Source organism: Lepidochelys kempii, chromosome 1, assembly GCF_965140265.1.
Source record: "Lepidochelys kempii isolate rLepKem1 chromosome 1, rLepKem1.hap2, whole genome shotgun sequence".
In the NCBI taxonomy this organism is placed as follows: domain Eukaryota; kingdom Metazoa; phylum Chordata; order Testudines; family Cheloniidae; genus Lepidochelys; species Lepidochelys kempii.
The window spans coordinates 352,010,152-352,028,978 of NC_133256.1; the positions used below are offsets into that span (position 1 = coordinate 352,010,152).

At 50.5% G+C, this 18,827-nt stretch overlaps 1 protein-coding gene across 7 annotated transcripts in view; it reads left to right on the plus strand.

The window, feature by feature from the left end:
* The first annotated feature begins 10 nt into the window (after nucleotides 1–10).
* NME6 (NME/NM23 nucleoside diphosphate kinase 6) overlaps nucleotides 11–18,827 on the plus strand; it is a 39,928-nt gene continuing 21,111 nt past the window's right edge. For 4 of the 7 annotated variants that reach the window (XM_073329071.1, XM_073329067.1, XM_073329068.1 and 1 more), the window contains exons 1-4: nucleotides 11–142; nucleotides 1,189–1,291; nucleotides 2,412–2,451; nucleotides 3,102–3,262. In XM_073329071.1, coding sequence (XP_073185172.1) covers nucleotides 53–142; nucleotides 1,189–1,291; nucleotides 2,412–2,451; nucleotides 3,102–3,262 — 394 coding nt within the window. In that variant the 5' untranslated portion in view covers nucleotides 11–52. Of the gene's footprint in view, nucleotides 143–1,188; nucleotides 1,292–2,411; nucleotides 2,452–3,101; nucleotides 3,263–3,566; nucleotides 3,710–18,827 lie in introns of all 7 variants that reach the window. The other 3 variants (XR_012156882.1, XM_073329066.1, XM_073329072.1) reach the window with 2 other exon arrangements.

Genomic DNA, 18,827 nt, shown 5'->3' on the forward strand with positions numbered 1-18,827 from the left:
CCCGCCAGGGGCCGCGCCCCGCCCCGCCCCGCGCGCCGCCGCCGGGAGCGCCATGGGGGCCGTGCCGCGCTCCGCGCGCCCGCTGCAGCTCACGCTGGCGCTGCTGAAGCCCGACGCCGTGGCCCACCCGCCGGTGCTGGAGGTGAGGGGCGGAGCGGCCGCCGGGCCCCCCCCCGCAGCGGCCCGGTCCACGCCCCGGGAGGCCTCCGTCGGTGATTTCCCCCCCCCCCGCGGGGCGTCCGTGGGTGATTCCCCCCCGGCCTGTCCCATTCCCCCCCCCCGCGGGGCGTCCGTGGGTGATTTCCGCCCCCCCCCCGCGGGGCGTCCGTCGGTGATTTCCCCCACCCCCCGCGGGGCGTCCGTGGGTGATTCCCTCCCCCCGGCCTGTCCCATCCCCCCCCGCGGGGCGTCCGTGGGTGATTCCCCCCCCCAGCCTGTCCCATCCCCCCCCCGCGGGGCGTCCGTGGGTGATTCCCCCCCCCAGCCTGTCCCATCCCCCCCCCGCGGGGCGTCCGTGGGTGATTCCCCCCCCCCCCGGCCTGTCCCATCCCCCCCCGCGGGGCGTCCGTGGGTGATTCCCCCCCCCGGCCTGTCCCATCCCCCCCCCGCGGGGCGTCCGTGGGTGATTCCCCCCCCCAGCCTGTCCCATCCCCCCCCCGCGGGGCGTCCGTGGGTGATTCCCCCCCCCGGCCTGTCCCATCCCCCCCCGCGGGGCGTCCGTGGGTGATTCCCCCCCGCGGGGCGTCCGTGGGTGATTCCCCCCCGCGGGGCGTCCGTGGGTGATTCCCCCCCGCGGGGCGTCCGTGGGTGATTCCCCCCCGCGGGGCGTCCGTGGGTGATTCCCCCCCAGGCCTGTCCCATCCCTCCCCCCCCCGCGGGGCGTCCGTGGGTGATTCCCCCCCCCCCCTGGCCTGTCCCATCCCCCCCCCGCGGGGCATCCGTGGGTGATACCCCGCCCTACCCCAGAATTCAGGTCGGTGGAGTGTGAGGCCTTGTGAATTATTCTAGTTGCACTGTACCCATTTCCAGGAGCTAGCCTGTACCTGCCCCCTGTGCTCAGCCCTGCAGTCTCTCTTTCTCTGACCACACCTTTCTCCCAGTAGTCAGGATCCCCCTGGTTCCTTGGCTGAAGTCTTTGCTCTGCAACATCTGATGTGTTTGTGCCTCACCCTTGCCCTGCCTTTCCAGGCCGTGCACGAGACCATCCTGAACAACAAATTCCTCATCGTGCGGACCAAGGAGCTGATGTGGAGAAGGGAAGATAGCCAGCGATTTTACCAGGAGCACTCAGGTAGTGATCACAGGGAGCTTGCTGCTGGCTCTAACTGGGCCCTTCAGGGCACGAACCCTGGGACGGGAGGTTGTCTTTGCTCATGCAGGAAGTGTGGAAATGGGCAGTGGGGAGCACAGGGAAGGGTACAGCTTAGCCTCTCTCAGGAGGGACATCGCAGAAGGATGGGGTTGAGAGATAGGCAAAGACCAGGAGAGAGTTGGAAAGACTCTTGTGTGGAGAGAGATTCGAAGACAGGGATTGTGTAGTTCAATGAAGAGAAGAATGAAAGGGGGCATGACAGAGGGATACAGAACTGATTTCTCTTGGAAAGTGGTCTGATACTATGGGGATAGATGCCAGTATAAACCCTAGGATAGATAGGAGGTAAATCAGGAAGTCCTGTTCACTCTCTCTGAATGCAACAGGTCATTCAAAGAAAGTGGAAGGCACTACATGCAAGACTTATCATAGGAAATATTTATTATGCAACACAATCTGTGGAGCTCACTGCCATGAGGCATTACTGAGGCCAAGAGTTCAGTAGGAGTCAAAACACAATTAGACACTTACATGCATAGTGCTCTGCTACAGACTTCCTGCATGACCTTGGACTAGTCACTTAGTATGTCAGTTCCCGTTTCCAGACACGGAGGTAATAGCACTTCCCTACATACCTCATGTTGTGAAGATAAATACAGTACGTTAAAAATTGCCAAGTGCTCTGCTCCTGGAGTAATAGGGACCAGATATGTACCCTATTGGGATGGATGGGATGCAAACAAACAGCTTCTACTATATCTGCTAGGATAAGATAAACCCTCCTGCTGCAGGGAGGATCTAGCCATTGACAGATAGGGCTGCGGAGACTCTGCCAAGAGCAGGTTATCCCAGAATTGTCGACTGGGGGGTTCTGCCCCTGCTGTCGAAGCAGCTGGTATCAGTCCCAGTCAGAGACAGGATGCTTTGCTAGATGTGGCCTGGACTGGCAATGCCTCTGTTCCTATTGTAAGAGCAGCACAGAAAAGGGCAGGGGGATGAGGGGAGGGTGGTAGGGCAAGGCCAAGCAAGGGTATCAGTATGGTGGGGGAACTGGACATCTATGCCCCCTTAGAGTGAAATGCTGTCTCTCATATTGCAGGGCGATTTTTTTATCGGAGGCTGGTGGAGTTCATGACCAGGTACCTCCCCTCCCCTATCAGTCCTAGCTTAACAGTGAATCCCAGCCATGGGGGTTGGGAGCTGTTCTGGCTGTCAGGAGTGAGTGGGGGTGACACCTACTCTCACACACATGCCATTGCCCCCTCATGCTGGTGCTTCTTCTAGCAACACTGCTGCCCTTTGGGTAAACCCTCCCTCCCCCCACGCCTTGATAAGGGGAGAATGGGGGTGGGACAAGGCACTGGGCAAGGTCATTCTGGGATTCATGACACTTGTGTCCCAGAGAGGCAGCTTTCATGGGACAAGGAAGGATGCTCAGGCCTCAAGGCTAGAATGTTGTGATTCCAGTCTGGCAACAGCTGATCCTCGGTGCTGTCCTGCCAGTGTAGCCCTTGAGGGAGTGCGTTCTATATTGTTAGAAATGCCATTCTTTCTAGGCTACCTGATGCCACATCACTGCCCTGGAATCAGGGTGTTTTAACAGCCTGGGATAACCCTGAGGTCCTGGCTACCATGAGTCTGCTCTGTGTCCTAGAGGAGTGCTGCATGGCAGCCACCTTCGCCTGCCACTCTGACGCTGCTGTGTCTGTGAGGATAGAAAGCACATGAGATGCCCACATCCTGGAGTAATCTTGTCTTCTCTTGTCCCCACCTGGCTGTGTTTCCCCAGTGGCCCAATGCGGGCTTATATCCTAGCACATGAAGATGCTGTTGCACGCTGGAGGTCTCTCATGGGACCCACAAAAGTGTACCGAGCCCGAAATACAGCTCCAGACTCCATCCGGGGAGCCTATGGCCTCACGGACACGAGGAACACCATACATGGCTCAGGTAAGAACACCAGGGCAATCATTGGGGTGGAGGAAGGGCCAGAGGGGGGCACTGTCTCGGTGCACTCATTGCCTCTGCTGGTGCCCAAACCACATGTCCTTGCATCCCTGCAGGTTCCTCCAATCCAAGTAGACAGGCTCCATTCACCCCAGTTCCATGACTCAGGGATGCAGTGGTAAAACGTAGGCCCATGAGCGTAGGCTGTCCCCTCCACCCCTCTGAGTAGAGCTCAGGGTACGATCAAGACAATGTGCCACCACCACCTCAGGGCGCGCTCTCTCTCTCTCCCCCTCTCCTCTAACAGACTCGGCGGCATCAGCCCGTAGAGAAATTGCCTTCTTCTTCCCGGAGTTCAGCGAGAGTCTCTGGTACCAGCAGGATGAGCCACGTCTGCGCTGCGGCCTGGCACACTATGACACGGGGGAGCGTGTTCACAGCCTACCCAAGGCGAGCAGGACAGAGTCATCCTAGAGCAGAGGAGACTTACCCTTGACTAACCTCCTTGGAAATGCGGAGGGCCTTGCCTTTCACGCAGGAAGTGCTGGTAGCAGCACCAGCTAGACCAGTGGTCCCCAACCTTTCCTGTGGGAATAGCATATTGGTATTCCCAGAAGACTGTGGCAGGTGCCGGACACCCCACCGCCGAGAAGCGGCAGCGGCAAGAAGCGTCGCCGCCGAAATGCTGCCGAGAAACGGCAACGGTTCTCGGTGGCATTTTGGCAGGCGGTTCTCCGGCAGCCGCACGCAGTGGCGGCATTTTGGCAGCATGGTGGCCGGCGGGCGCCATGGTGCCCACGGGTACCGCGTTGGGGACCCCTGAGCTAGACTATCCCTGTAACGAGGACAGGGAGCTATGTAATGTCTGTTACAGTGGGCAAATACCAGATGCAATACACATTACACCACGCTCTGGGGGAATGTCTCACCTACCTCTGGCTGCACATGTAGCACCTAGATAGCGTGGATGCTACAGACAAACCTTAGATACCAGCAGGAATCCACTGAACTCCAGCATGGCAGAGGAACTCCAGCCTGCAATTCACCAGCACTGAGTGTGCTCACATATAAACTAGGAGCAGTGGGTACAAGGGGCTGCCCCCACAGGGCACAGATCTTGGTGATGGGCGTGGAATATCTCTGTGAGGTGCAAAACCATCCCACTGTCTTGCCCACATGCACTCTGGCTGTTCATTACCAGTGACCATCTTCATTGCTTATCTAGTGCTTTCCTCTGTAAAGCATTTCTCCAACACAGCCATGGTATGCTGCAGTAATAAAGTTTTCTTTGGTGCAAGCATTTTCACTGACAGAGCGGATCAGGTGGAATGTCCGAGCCAGATCTCAGCGATACCTCTGTGTCACATGGGGGAGACAACTTCACCTCTCGGGTGCTGGTTTCAGCCTGGGCCCAGGTTGTGGGGATGCAAGAAATCAGGGTAGGAGCCTGTGGTTAGGCTCACTAACCTTCAGGGCACCCCCTAGCATCAGTGTCACTATCTTTGGCTCCAGCAGCTCTTACTGCCCACCTGCCTATGGCACCAGCTCCTCTGTGTTTCAGCCCTCCACCCAAGTCACCTAAGTTCAGACCTCTTCTGGGGTATCATGAGTAAGTCCAAACAAAATTGAATAGTTCTGCACTCTTGGGCTACTGAAATCTTCTCTTCTCTACTTACAAACCCTATCTCAGGGCTTCCCTTGTAGGAGCCTAATCTTTCCCTGTAGCCCACTACCCCCATTCTGTCTGTGTACTCTTCCCCTGGGCTTCTCTCAGAAAGGTCCGTCTCCTCTGCTGTTTCTCCTGCAATTGAGCTCCCTCAGTCTACTTTATTATGGCTTAGCTCTGCGCCCTCTGACCAGGAGCCAGTTCGCTATCCACCTCCCTGGGTGCAAAGCATGACTAATTGGGTGTATTCACTAGCCTTGCATATGATGGGGGTTAAGCCCCATCACAGAGCCTTTATCCTCTAGTGGATGCCGGTTCTGATCCAGCCCCATGTCAGGAGACTGGCTGGATTGGAAAACCTACCTTATAAGAAGAGACTCAAGGCTCTTGGCTTGTTTAGCCTAACCAAACAAAGGCTGAGGGGAGATAGGATTGCTCTCTATAAATACATCAGAGGGATAAATACCAGGGTGGGAGAGGAGTTATTTAAGTTAAGCACCAATGTAGACCCAAGAACAAATGGATATAAACTGGCCATCAACAAGTTTAGGCTTGAAATTAGGTGAAGGTTTCTAACCATCAGAGGAGTGAAGTTCTGGAACAGCCTTCCAAGGGGAGCAGTGGGGGCAAAAAACCTAACTGGTTTCAAGACTGAGCTTGATAAGTTTATGGAGGGGATGGTATCATGAGACTGTCTACAATGGCATGTAGCAGGGTACATGGTTGGTAGATTCTCTCCTTCCAAGGGTTATTGGTCCAAGCAAGCGGTCAGAATTGGGACTTGGGCAGTGTTTCTGAGTGGTCAGAGCAGGGGTGGTCAGGCCTAGTGGACAGAGCCAGAATAAGGAAGCAGGAACCAAGCCAGGGGTCAGAGCCAGAAGCAAAGTTTAGGGATGATGAAAGAGTCAGGTCCAGTGCAGTAGCCAGTTGGGAAGTGCTTCAGTGATTCAAACAACTTCATGTCTCCCCTTCTGGCTTAAATAGTATGTTCCAGACGGTCACTGGGGCTGGTCATCACCCCAGTCAGGGTACTCGTCGGCGATGCCTCTGGGAGCCCCGCACTTCCAGTAGTTCAGGATGAGATACCCAGTGATAGCCCAGGTGTGGGGGCTGCGTGGGAACCTGTGGGCCAAGATTTGAGACCCACAGCCATTTACAACAGGATTCTTTAAGAGCAGACCACCAGGTTGGGTAAACACCAGCACTTCAGGTTCGAGGAAGAATAGAGCTGGCCACAAAGAAATTGGTGAGAGAGGAGGCCTGATGAGAGGCAAGAGGTCACAGCTGCTTTCTGCTCAGTAGGAGATAGATGAGAATGGGCAGACTGGAAACTACGGACGAAACCTCTTGAGATCCAGCAGGTCCAAGGGAACAGATGTATGGGATACACATGGATGGCAGCTCAGTCCAACCTCTAAGAAAATCAAGCTTGCTTACTATCCATCCAAGGAAGACAGAGGATCCTTGTTGAAGATTCAGTAGTCAGAAGACTTGAAAGAACATTTTGCAAGGAACAGGCAGATAACAGGATAGCATGCAGCCATCCTGGAGCTAAGACATGAGATGTCGCTCTAAGATTGGACAGGCTTCTGAAGTTGATGGGCAAGGATCCATTGGTGATAGTTCATATCAGTGCACAAATGCTACTGCATCGCAGGATATCTTGTGCATAGTAGATGACTTCAGGGAACTTGGAAACATGCTGAAGAAGAAGAATGTCTCTAGCCTCTGTTTGCCAGAAGCTGGGAATGGGTGAAGGGGATGGATCACTTGATGATTACCTGTTCTGGGGTATCTGGCGTTGGCCAGTGTTGGAAGACAGGATACAGGGCTAGATGGACCTTTGGTCTGACTCACGATGGCTGTTCTTATGTTTTAATATTTTTATCAATGACCTGGAAGAAAACATAAAATTGTCACCGATAAAGTTTGCAGATAATACAATAATTGGGGGAGTGATAAATAATAAAGAGGTCAGGTCACTGGTTCAGAGCAATCTGGATTGCTTGGTAAACTGGGCACAAACAAACAAAATTGCATTTTAATAGGGCTGAATGTAAACATATACATCTAGGAACAAAAAATGCAGGCCATACTTACAGGACAGGGGATTCTATCCTGGAAAGGAGTGGCTAAAAAAGATTTGGAGGTTGTGGATGAGCTCCCAGTGTTACGCTGTGGCCAAAAGAGGTAATACAATCCTGGGATTGATAAACATGGAATCTTGAGTAGGAATAGAGTGGCGTTTTTGCCTTTTTATTTGGCATTAGTGCGACCATAGAATCATAGAATATCAGGGTTGGAAGGGACCCCTGAAGGTCATCTAGTCCAACCCCCTGCTCGAAGCAGGACCAATTCCCAGTTAAATCATCCCAGCCAGGGCTTTGTCAAGCCTGACCTTAAAAACCTCTAAGGAAGGAGATTCTACCACCTCCCTAGGTAACGCATTCCAGTGTTTCACCACTCTCTTAGTGAAAGTTTTTCCTAATATCCAATCTAAACCTCCCCCACTGCAACTTGAGACCATTACTCCTTGTTCTGTCATCTGCTACCATTGAAAACAGTCTAGAGCCATCCTCTTTGGAACCCCCTTTCAGGTAGTTGAAAGCAGCTATCAAATCCCCCCTCATTCTTCTCTTCTGCAGGCTAAACAATCCCAGCTCCCTCAGCCTCTCCTCATAAGTCATGTGTTCTAGACCCCTAATCATTTTTGTTGCCCTTTGCTGGACCCTCTCCAATTTATCCACATCCTTCTTGTAGTGTGGGGCCCAAAACTGGACACAGTACTCCAGATGAGGCCTCACCAATGTCGAATAGAGGGGAACGATCACGTCCCTCGATCTGCTCGCTATGCCCCTACTTATACATCCCAAAATGCCATTGGCCTTCTTGGCAACAAGGGCACACTGCTGACTCATATCCAGCTTCTCGTCCACTGTCACCCCTAGGTCCTTTTCCGCAGAACTGCTGCCGAGCCATTCGGTCCCTAGATCAGGAACAGTCAGCATGGATTCACCAAGGTCAAGTCATGCCTGACTAATCTAATTGTCTTCTATGATGAGATAACTGGCTCTGTGGATGAGGGGAAAGCAGTGGATGTGTTATTCCTTGACTTCAGCAAAGCTTTTGATATGGTCTCCCACAGTATTCTTGCCAGCAAGTTTAAAGGAGTATGGGCTGGATGAATGGACTATAAAGGTGGATAGAAAGCTGGCTAGATTGTTGGGCTCAACAGGTAGTGATCCATGGCTCCATGTCTAGTTGGCAGCCGGTATGAAGTGGAGTGCCCCAAGGGTCGGTCCTGGGGCTGGTTTTGTTCAATATCTTCATTAATGATTTGGAGAATGGCGTGGATTGCACTCTCAGGAAGTTTGGAGATAACACTAAACTTGGAGGAGTGGTAGATACGCTGGAGGGTAGGGATAGGATACAGAGGGACCTAGACAAATTGGAGGACTGGGCCAAAAGAAATCTGATGAGGTTCAACAAGGACAAGTGCAGAGTCTTGCACTTAGGACGGAAGAATGCCATGCCCTCCTACAGACTAGGGACCGAATGGCTAGGCAGCAGATCTGCAGAAGAGTACCTAGAGGTTACAGTGGACGAGAAGCTGGATATCAGTCAACAGTGAGCCCTTGTTGCCAAGAAGGCTAACGGCATTTTGGGCTGTATAAGTAGGGGCATTGCCAGAAGATAGAGGGACGTGATCGTTCCCCTCTATTCGACATTGGTGAGGCCTCATCTGGAGTACTGTGTCCAGTTTTGGCCCCACACTAAAAGAAGGATGTGGAAAAATTGGAAAGCATCCAGCAGAGGGCAACAAAAATGTTTAGAGGTCAGGAACACAGGAAGGAGATTGTACCACCTCCGTAGGTAATGCATTCCAGTGTTTCACCATCCTCCTAGTGAAAAAGTTTTTCCTAATTTCCAACCTAAATCTCCCCCACTGCAACTTGAGACCATTACTCCTTGTCCTGTCCTCTTCTACCACTGAGAATAGTCTAGAACCATCCTCTCTGGAACCAGCTCTCAGGTAGTTGAAAGCAGCTATCAAATCCCCCCTCATTCTTCTCTTCTGCAGACTAAACAATCCCAGTTCCCTCAGCCTCTCCTCATAACTCATGTGTTCCAGACCCCTAATAATTTTTGTTGCCCTTCCCTGGACTCTCTCCAATTTATCCACATCCTTCTTGTAGTGTGGGGCCCAAAACTGGACACAGTACTCCAGATGAGGCCTCACCAATGTCGAATAGAGGGGAACGATCACGTCCCTCGATCTGCTCACTATGCCCCTACATATACATCCCAAAATGCCATTGGCCTTCTTGGCAACAAGGGCACACTGCTGACTCATATTCAGCTTCTCGTCCACTGTCACCCCTAGGTCCTTTTCCGCAGAACTGCTGCCGAGCCATTCGGTCCCTAGTCTGTAGCTGTGCATTGGGTTCTTCCGTCCTAAGTGCAGGACCCTGCACTTATCCTTATTGAACCTCATCAGATTCCTTTTGGCCCAGTCCTCCAATTTGTCTAGGTCCCTCTGTATCCTATCCCTCCCCTCCAGCGTATCTACCACTCCTCCCAGTTTAGTATCATCCGCAAATTTGCTGAGAGTGCAATCCACACCATCCTCCAGATCATTTATGAAGATATTGAACAAAACCGGCTCCAGGACCGACCCCTGGGGCACTCCACTTGACACCGGCTGCCAACTAGACATGGAGCCATTGATCACTACCCGTTGAGCCCGACAATCTAGCCAACTTTCTACCCACCTTATAGTGCATTCATCGAGCCCATACCTCTTTAACTTGCTGACAAGAATACTGTGGGAGACCGTGTCAAAAGCTTTGCTAAAGTCAAGAAACAATACATCCACTGCTTTCCCTTCATCCACAGAACCAGTAATCTCATCATAGAAGGCGATTAGATTAGCCATGTGAATAACTAGCACTGATCATGCACATTGCCTGCCCACTGGTCCTCTTGCCCACTACTTCCCCTTCCCTAGTGGGTCTGCTGCTAAAAACCCTGAGGAGCGTCACATGCTGCTATTTTGCCCTTAAAAGAAAGCAAGTCAATGACGTGTTTCCTTCTTATCCTAAATATGGAGGCAGTATGGGGAGAATTCCAAAATTACACTGGGCCAAGGGGAAAGATAGTATTGAGCCCTGGACCAGTGACGGAGCTTAAAGTCTGTGTCTTGAAGCCCAGCATGGTTAAGACAGGTGCTACACACTGAAAAAGGGAGATTCCCACCTTCCCAGGAGGACATAAGTCTGTCGGCCTGGAAGAGGCAGAGATACTGGCTCTTCATATCGATTCCATTTTGATAATTTTTGGAGGTTTTGAAAACTTGGTAGTTCTCATTTCTTTCTCTTTCTGGGCCCTGCCAATGGGATCGTGGTGCTAAGACTGATGCTGAGTCCACAGGAGGAAGGAATAGGAATGAGAACCAACACAAAGGGCATTGTGAGCTATTTAGCTAGTACTGGCATTCAGAAGTAATGCAGCCATCCCAGACATGTTAAGGTGAGAAATGCACAATTAAGGCACCTAAACAAACCTAACTGTACCCTGTAGTGACATCAGGCAATAACCATAAGATTTTGATTAAGGCAGGTCAGTGTTTTTGGTTGCAGATTAGACTAAATTGATTTTTAAAGACGATTTCCCCCCCCCTATTTATGTCTCTCCAGGGCAGAGCTAAGGGCCTTTAGGTGCCTTAACTGTGCATTCCTTTAAGTGTATCCTTAGCTTTGATATCCCTTGGGCTTCTAGTATCTAATTTTGAGGTAACTACAACCTCCATGTAAAGTTCTGTATCTTAATATTACTGTGGCCAATGATCACAACTTGATTACTTTCAATATGGGCAAACAGAGGACAGCCCCAGCTGTTAATACACACACTACTTCCAAATGGCTCATTTCCCAAAACTGAGGAAGTTATGAGTGACACTGAGTAGAAGACCAAAATTAGACAGAAAAATGTGCATGAAACTTAAAAGTTGTTTAAGAAGGGTTTGTTAGATGAAGAAACAGGCATGATTCCACAATCAAGACTGAGGACAACTTTAGCTGAAGTCCATCCTGTTTCAGTGGGGAAGTGAAGACAGCAATTAGAAATAAAAAGCCACATAACTGTGACAGATTTGGTCACAGAGACCCCCTTGGGACTGTCACCTGACGTGCTGGAATTACCTCTGTTTTCCATTCCAGCTTGGGACTCCAGACCCCTGCCTTGTTGAGCCAGACACGCCCGTCTGCTGAAAACACAGTCCCAGGGTCTGGTCCACACCCGCAACGCTGCAGACTTTAACCAAAAACTGCTCAGGAAGTTACCTATCTCCAGCACCCAGACACCCAGCTCCCAATGGGATCCAAACCCCAAATAAATCCATTTTACTCTGTATAAAGCTTATACAGGGTAAACTCATAAATCGTCCGCCCTCTAAAACACTGATAGAGAGAGATGCACAGCTGTTTGCTCCACCAGGTATTAATCACTTACTCTGGGTTAATTAATAAACAAAAGTGATTTTATTAAGTATAAAAAGTAGAATTTAAGTGGTTCCAAGTAATAACAGACAGAACAAAGTAAGTTACCAAGCAAAATAAAACAAAACACGCAAGTCTAAGCCTAATACATTTAAGAAACTGAATAAAGGTAAATCTCACCCTCAGAGATGTTCCAATAAGCTTCTTTCACAGACTAGACTCTTTCTTAGTCTGGGCCCAATCCCGTTCCCCTGGTTCAGACCTCATTAGTTCCAGCTCAGGTGGTAACTAGGGGTTTTCTCATGACTGTGACCCACTTTAGTCTGTTCCACCCCCTTTTATAGTTTTGGCGCAAGGCGAGAATCCTGTCTCTCTCTCTGGGTCCCCACTCCTCCTTCTAAATGGAAAAGCACCAGGTTTAAGATGGATTCCAGTACCAGGTGACATGGTCACATGCCCTGTGAGACCCCCAAGCCTTCATTCTCCACATCAGGTACACAGGTTTCAGAGTAACAGCCGTGTTACTCTGAAGCAAAAAGAAAAGGAGTACTTGTGGCACCTTAGAGACTAACCAATTTATTTGAGCATAAGCTTTCATGAGCTACAGCTCACTTCATCGGATGCATACTGTGGAAACTACAGAAGACATTATATACACAGAAACCATGAAACAATACCTCCTCCCACCCCACTCTCCTGCTGGTAATAGCTTATCTAAAGTGATCACTCTCCTTACAATGTGTATGATAATCAAGGTGGGCCATTTCCAGCATAAATCCAAGTTTAACCAGAACGTCTGGGGGAAGGAGGGGTAGGAAAAAACAAGGGGAAATAGGTTACCTTGCATAATGACTTAGCCACTCCCAGTCTCTATTTAAGCCTAAATTAGTAGTATCCAATTTGCAAATGAATTCCAATTCAGCAGTTTCTCGCTGGAGTCTGGATTTGAAGTTTTTTTGTTTTACGATAGCGACCTTCATGTCTGTAATTGCGTGACCAGAGAGATTGAAGTGTTCTCCGACTGGTCTATGAATGTTACAATTCTTGACATCTGATTTGTGTCCATTTATTCTTTTACGTAGAGACTGTCCAGTTTGACCAATGTACATGGCAGAGGGGCATTGCTGGCACATGATGGCATATATCACATTGGTGGATGTGCAGGTGAACGAGCCTCTGATAGTGTGGCTGATGTTATCAGGCCCTGTGATGGTGTCCCCTGAATAGATATGTGGGTACAGTTGGCAACGGGCTTTGTTGCAAGGATAGGTTCCCGGGTTAGTGGTTCTGTTGTGTGGTATGTGGTTGCTGGTGAGTATTTGCTTCAGGTTGCGGGGCTGTCTGTAGGCAAGGACTGGCCTGTCTCCCAAGATTTGTGAGAGTGTTGGGTCATCCTTTAGGATAGGTTGTAGATCCTTAATAATGCGTTGGAGGGGTGTTAGTTGGGGGCTGAAGGTGACAGCTAGTGGCGTTCTGTTATTTTCTTTGTTAGGCCTGTCCTGTAGTAGGTGACTTCTGGGAACTCTTCTGGCTCTATCAATCTGTTTCTTCACTTCCGCAGGTGGGTATTGTAGTTGTAAGAATGCTTGATAGAGATCTTGTAGGTGTTTGTCTCTGTCTGAGGGGTTGGAGCAAATGCGGTTGTATCGCAGAGCTTGGCTGTAGACAATGGATCGTGTGGTGTGGTCAGGGTGAAAGCTGGAGGCATGTAGGTAGGAATAGCGGTCAGTAGGTTTCCGGTATAGGGTGGTGTTTATGTGACCATTGTTTATTAGCATTGTAGTGTCCAGGAAGTGGACCTCTTGTGTGGACTGGACCAGGCTGAGGTTGATGGTGGGATGGAAATTGTTGAAATCATGGTGGAATTCCTCAAGGGCTTCTTTTCCATGGGTCCAGATGATGATCCACCACCCCCAAGAGGAGAAGGCGGGTGGTGGTGGTCGGGGACTCTCTCCTCCGGGGGACTGAGTCATCTATCTGCCGCCCTGACCGGGAAAACCGAGAAGTCTGCTGCTTGCCAGGGGCTAAGATTCGTGATGTGACGGAGAGACTGCCGAGACTCATCAAGCCCTCGGATCGCTACCCCTTCCTGCTTCTCCACGTGGGCACCAATGATACTGCCAAGAATGACCTTGAGCGGATCACTGCGGACTATGTGGCTCTAGGAAGAAGAATAAAGGAGTTGGAGGCGCAAGTGGTGTTCTCGTCCATCCTCCCCGTGGAAGGAAAAGGCCTAGGTAGGGAGCGTCGAATCGTGGAAGTCAACGAATGGCTACGCAGATGGTGTCGGAGAGAAGGCTTTGGTTTCTTTGACCATGGGATGGTGTTCCATGAAGGAGGAGTGCTGGGCAGAGACGGGCTCCATCTTACGAAGAGAGGGAAGAGCATCTTTGCCAGCAGGCTGGCTAACCTAGTGAGGAGGGCTTTAAACTAGGTTCACCGGGGGAAGGAGACCAAAGCCCTGAGGTAAGTGGGAAAGCGGGATACCGGGAGGAAGCACAGGCAGGAATGTCTGTGAGGGGAGGGCTCCTGCCTCATACTGGCAATGAGGGGCGATCAACAGGTTATCTCAAGTGCTTATATACAAATGCACAAAGCCTTGGAAACAAGCAGGGAGAACTGGAGGTCCTGGTGATGTCAAGGAACTATGACGTGGTCGGAATAACAGAGACTTGGTGGGATAACTCATATGACTGGAGTACTGTCATGGATGGTTATAAACTGTTCAGGAAGGACAGGCAGGGCAGAAAAGGTGGGGGAGTAGCACTGTATGTAAGGGAGCAGTATGACTGCTCAGAGCTCCGGTACGAAACTGCAGAAAAACCTGAGTGTCTCTGGATTAAGTTTAGAAGTGTGTGCAACAAGAGTGATGTAGTGGTGGGAGTCTGCTATAGACCACTGGACCAGGGGGATGAGGTGGATGAGGCTTTCTTCCGGCAGCTCACGGAAGCTACTAGATCGCATGCCCTGATTCTCATGGGTGACTTTAATTTTCCTGATATCTGCTGGGAGAGCAATACAGCGGTGCATAGACAATCCAGGAAGTGTTTGGAAAGCGTAGGGGACAATTTCCTGGCGCAAGTGCTAGAGGAGCCAACTAGGGGGGGTGCTTTTCTTGACCTGCTGCTCACAAGCCGGGTAGAATTAGTGGGGGAAGCAAAAGTGGATGGGAATCTGGGAGGCAGTGACCATGAGTTGGTTGAGTTCAGGATCCTGACGCAGGGAACAAAGGTAAGCAGCAGGATACGGACCCTGGACTTCAGGAAAGCAGACTTCGACTCCCTCAGGGAACGGATGGCCAGGATCCCCTGGGGGACTAACTTGAAGGGGAAAGGAGTCCAGGAGAGCTGGCTGTATTTCAAGGAATCCCTGTTGAGGTTACAGGGACAAACCATCCCGATGAGTCGAAAGAATAGTAAATATGGCAGGCGACCAGCTTGGCTTAATGGTGAAATCCTAGCGGATCTTAAACATAAAAAAGAAGCTTACAAGAAGTGGAAGGTTGGACATATGACCAGGGAAGAGTATAAAAATATTGCTCGGGCATGTAGGAATGTTATCAGGAGGGCCAAATCGCACCTGGAGCTGCAGCTAGCCAGAGATGTCAAGAGTAACAAGAAGGGTTTCTTCAGGTATGTTGGCAACAAGAAGAAAGCCAAGGAATGTGTGGGCCCCTTACTGAATGAGGGAGGCAACCTAGTGACAGAGGATGTGGAAAAAGCTAATGTACTCAATGCTTTTTTTGCCTCTGTTTTCACTAACAAGGTCAGCTCCCAGACTGCTGCGCTGGGCATCACAAAATGCGGAAGAGATGGCCAGCCCTCTGTGGAGATAGAGGCGGTTAGGGACTATTTAGAAAAGCTGGACGTGCACAAGTCCATGGGGCCGGACGAGTTGCATCGGAATGTGCTGAAGGAATTGGCGGCTGTGATTGCAGAGCCACTGGCCATTATCTTTGAAAACTCGTGGCGAACCGGGGAAGTCCCGGATGACTGGAAAAAGGCTAATGTAGTGCCAATCTTTAAAAAAGGGAAGAAGGAAGATCCTGGGAACTACAGGCCAGTCAGCCTCACCTCAGTCCCTGGAAAAATCATGGAGCAGGTCCTCAAAGAATCAATCCTGAAGCACTTGCATGAGAGGAAAGTGATCAGGAACAGCCAGCATGGATTCACCAAGGGAAGGTCATGCCTGACTAATCTAATCGCCTTTTATGATGAGATTACTGGTTCTGTGGATGAAGGGAAAGCAGTGGATGTATTGTTTCTTGACTTTAGCAAAGCTTTTGACACGGTCTCCCATAGTATTCTTGTCAGCAAGTTAAGGAAGTATGGGCTGGATGAATGCACTATAAGGTGGGTAGAAAGCTGGCTAAATTGTCGGGCTCAACGGGTAGTGATCAATGGCTCCATGTCTAGTTGGCAGCCGGTATCAAGTGGAGTGCCCCAAGGGTCGGTCCTGGGGCCGGTTTTATTCAATATCTTCATAAATGATCTGGAGGATGGTGTGGATTGCACTCAGCAAATTTGCGGATGATACTAAACTGGGAGGAGTGGTAGATACGCTGGAGGGGAGGGATAGGATACAGAAGGACCTAGACCAATTGGAAGATTGGGCCAAAAGGAATCTGATGAGGTTCAATAAGGATAAGTGCAGGGTCCTGCACTTAGGACGGAAGAACCCAATGCACAGCTACAGACTAGGAACCGAATGGCTAGGCAGCAGTTCTGCGGAAAAGGACCTAGGGGTGACAGTGGACGAGAAGCTGGATATGAGTCAGCAGTGTGCCCTTGTTGCCAAGAAGGCCAATGGCATTTTGGGATGTATAAGTAGGGGCATAGCGAGCAGATCGAGGGACGTGATCGTTCCCCTCTATTCGACATTGGTGAGGCCTCATCTGGAGTACTGTGTCCAGTTTTGGGCCCCACACTACAAGAAAGATGTGGATAAATTGGAGAGAGTCCAGCAAAGGGCAACAAAAATGATTAGGGGACTGGAACACATGAGTTATGAGGAGAGGCTGAGGGAGCTGGGATTGTTTAGCCTGCAGAAGAGAAGAATGAGGGGGGATTTGATAGCTGCTTTCAACTACCTGAAAGGGGGTTCCAAAGAGGATGGCTCTAGACTGTTCTCAATGGTAGCAGATGACAGAACGAGGAGTAATGGTCTCAAGTTGCAGTGGGGGAGGTTTAGATTGGATATTAGGAAAAACTTTTTCACTAAGAGGGTGGTGAAACACTGGAATGCGTTACCTAGGGAGGTGGTAGAATCTCCTTCCTTAGAGGTTTTTAAGGTCAGGCTTGACAAAGCCCTGGCTGGGATGATTTAACTGGGAATTGGTCCTGCTTTGAGCAGGGGGTTGGACTAGATGACCTTCTGGGGTCCCTTCCAACCCTGATATTCTATGATTCTATGATTCTATGAAGATGTCATCAATATAGCGCAAGTAGAGTAGGGGCGTTAGGGGACGAGAGCTGAGGAAGCGTTGTTCTAAGTCAGCCATAAACATGTTGGCATATTGTGGGCCCATGCGGGTACCCATAGCAGTGCCGCTGATCTGAAGGTATACATTGTCCCCAAATGTAAAATAGTTATGGGTAAGGACAAAGTCACAAAGTTCAGCCACCAGGTTAGCCGTGACATTATCGGGGATAGTGTTCTTGACGGCTTGTAGTCCATCTTTGTGTTGAATGTTGGTGTAGAGGGCTTCTACATCCATAGTGGCCAGGATGGTGTTATCAGGAAGATCACCGATGGATTGTAGTTTCCTCAGGAAGTCAGTGGTGTCTCGAAGGTAGCTGGGAGTGCTGGTAGCGTAGGGCCTGAGGAGGGAGTCTGGGGGTGTGGGGTGAGAAAACCTGGATTTGTGCTGGAAATGGCCCACCTTGATTTTCATACACATTGTAAGGAGAGTGATCACTTTAGATAAGCTATTACCAGCAGGAGAGTGGGGTGGGAGGAGGTATTGTTTCATGGTCTCTGTGTATATAATGTCTTCTGCAGTTTCCACAGTATGCATCCGATGAAGCGAGCTGTAGCTCACGAAAGCTTATGCTCAAATAAATTGGTTAGTCTCTAAGGTGCCACAAGTCCTCCTTTTCTTTTTATCAGGTACACAGGAAGGCTTGCAGGTAAACAGAGCCATTTACAGCCAACTGTCCTAGTCAATGGGAGCCATCAAGATGCTAAACCACCAGTAATGGCCCACACTTTGCATAATTACAATAGGACCTCAGAGTTAACTTCATATTTCTAGTTTTAGATACAAGAATGATACATACATACAAATAGGATGACCACACTCAGTAGATTATAAGCTTTGTAATGATACCTTACAAGAGACCTTTTGCATGAAGCATATTCCAGTTACATTATATTCACACTCATTAGCATATTTCCATAAAACATATGGAATGCAACATCACACTAACAAATAGAAAAGGGGACAGTAGATAGCAAATCAATATAAATTAGAAGTTATGAAGTGTAGAAAACTAATAAGGGAAGTTAAAAACACCAGGGAAAAATCCTTGTCTGGCGGGACTAATGTCACCAAGAAGGCATTTTAAAAGTATATTAGGAACAAAAGAAAAAGCAGCACAAGTGGAAGGATGGGCCCAAGTATCAGCCCATTTGTAGAGCCCTGTGCGGATGCAAAAATGTGGATCCGCATCTGATCCGCATTCGCCAGGATCAACCTGTGATCCGACCCACAATCTGCTAGCTGTCTTTTACCTGTATCTGCATCGCATCTTCACCCACAGCAACAAGCTGTCTCACAAGGGCTAGCAACGGGAGGGAGAGGGGTTTGGAGGAGTGAGTGGGTGAATAGGAGGGTGGGGTCTTGCAGGGAAGGGGCAGTGTGGGGGCAGTGCGGCGGGGGGATTGGAGGGAAGGGGGAAGGGGCAGTGTGGGGGCAGGGTCTTGAGGAGAAGGGGCAGTGTGGAAGGGGGATGGGGGAAGGGGCAGTGCGGGGGGCAGGGTCTTGCAGGGAAGGGGCAGTGCGGAGGGGGGATTGGGGGGGAAGGGGTGTTGCATCACGTGCTGCTCCTGGGAGCTCATGAGTGACGGCACACGGCAGCAGCAGTCCATATTTCAACACAGTGGGGTGGAGGAGTGGGGTGCCGGGGCTCCGCCCATTCCAATACCAACGGCTGGGGACAGGCCCTGCTGCCCAGGAGCCGGCTGGCCAGGACTGTGGCCCATGCTGCTGGGCCAGGCCATGGTGGGAACGCTGGCCCTCTGACTTACCAACCTGGGCTCCCTTTCACACTATGCTGCTGTGACAAGCTACAGACCCACTTCCGGTCCTACACTTCCATCAGCATTCACACAGGTAGGGACACACCCAGCTGCAGTTACACGCAGGTTTACCAGCCACTGCATGAACCAACAATAGAGAGGTTAC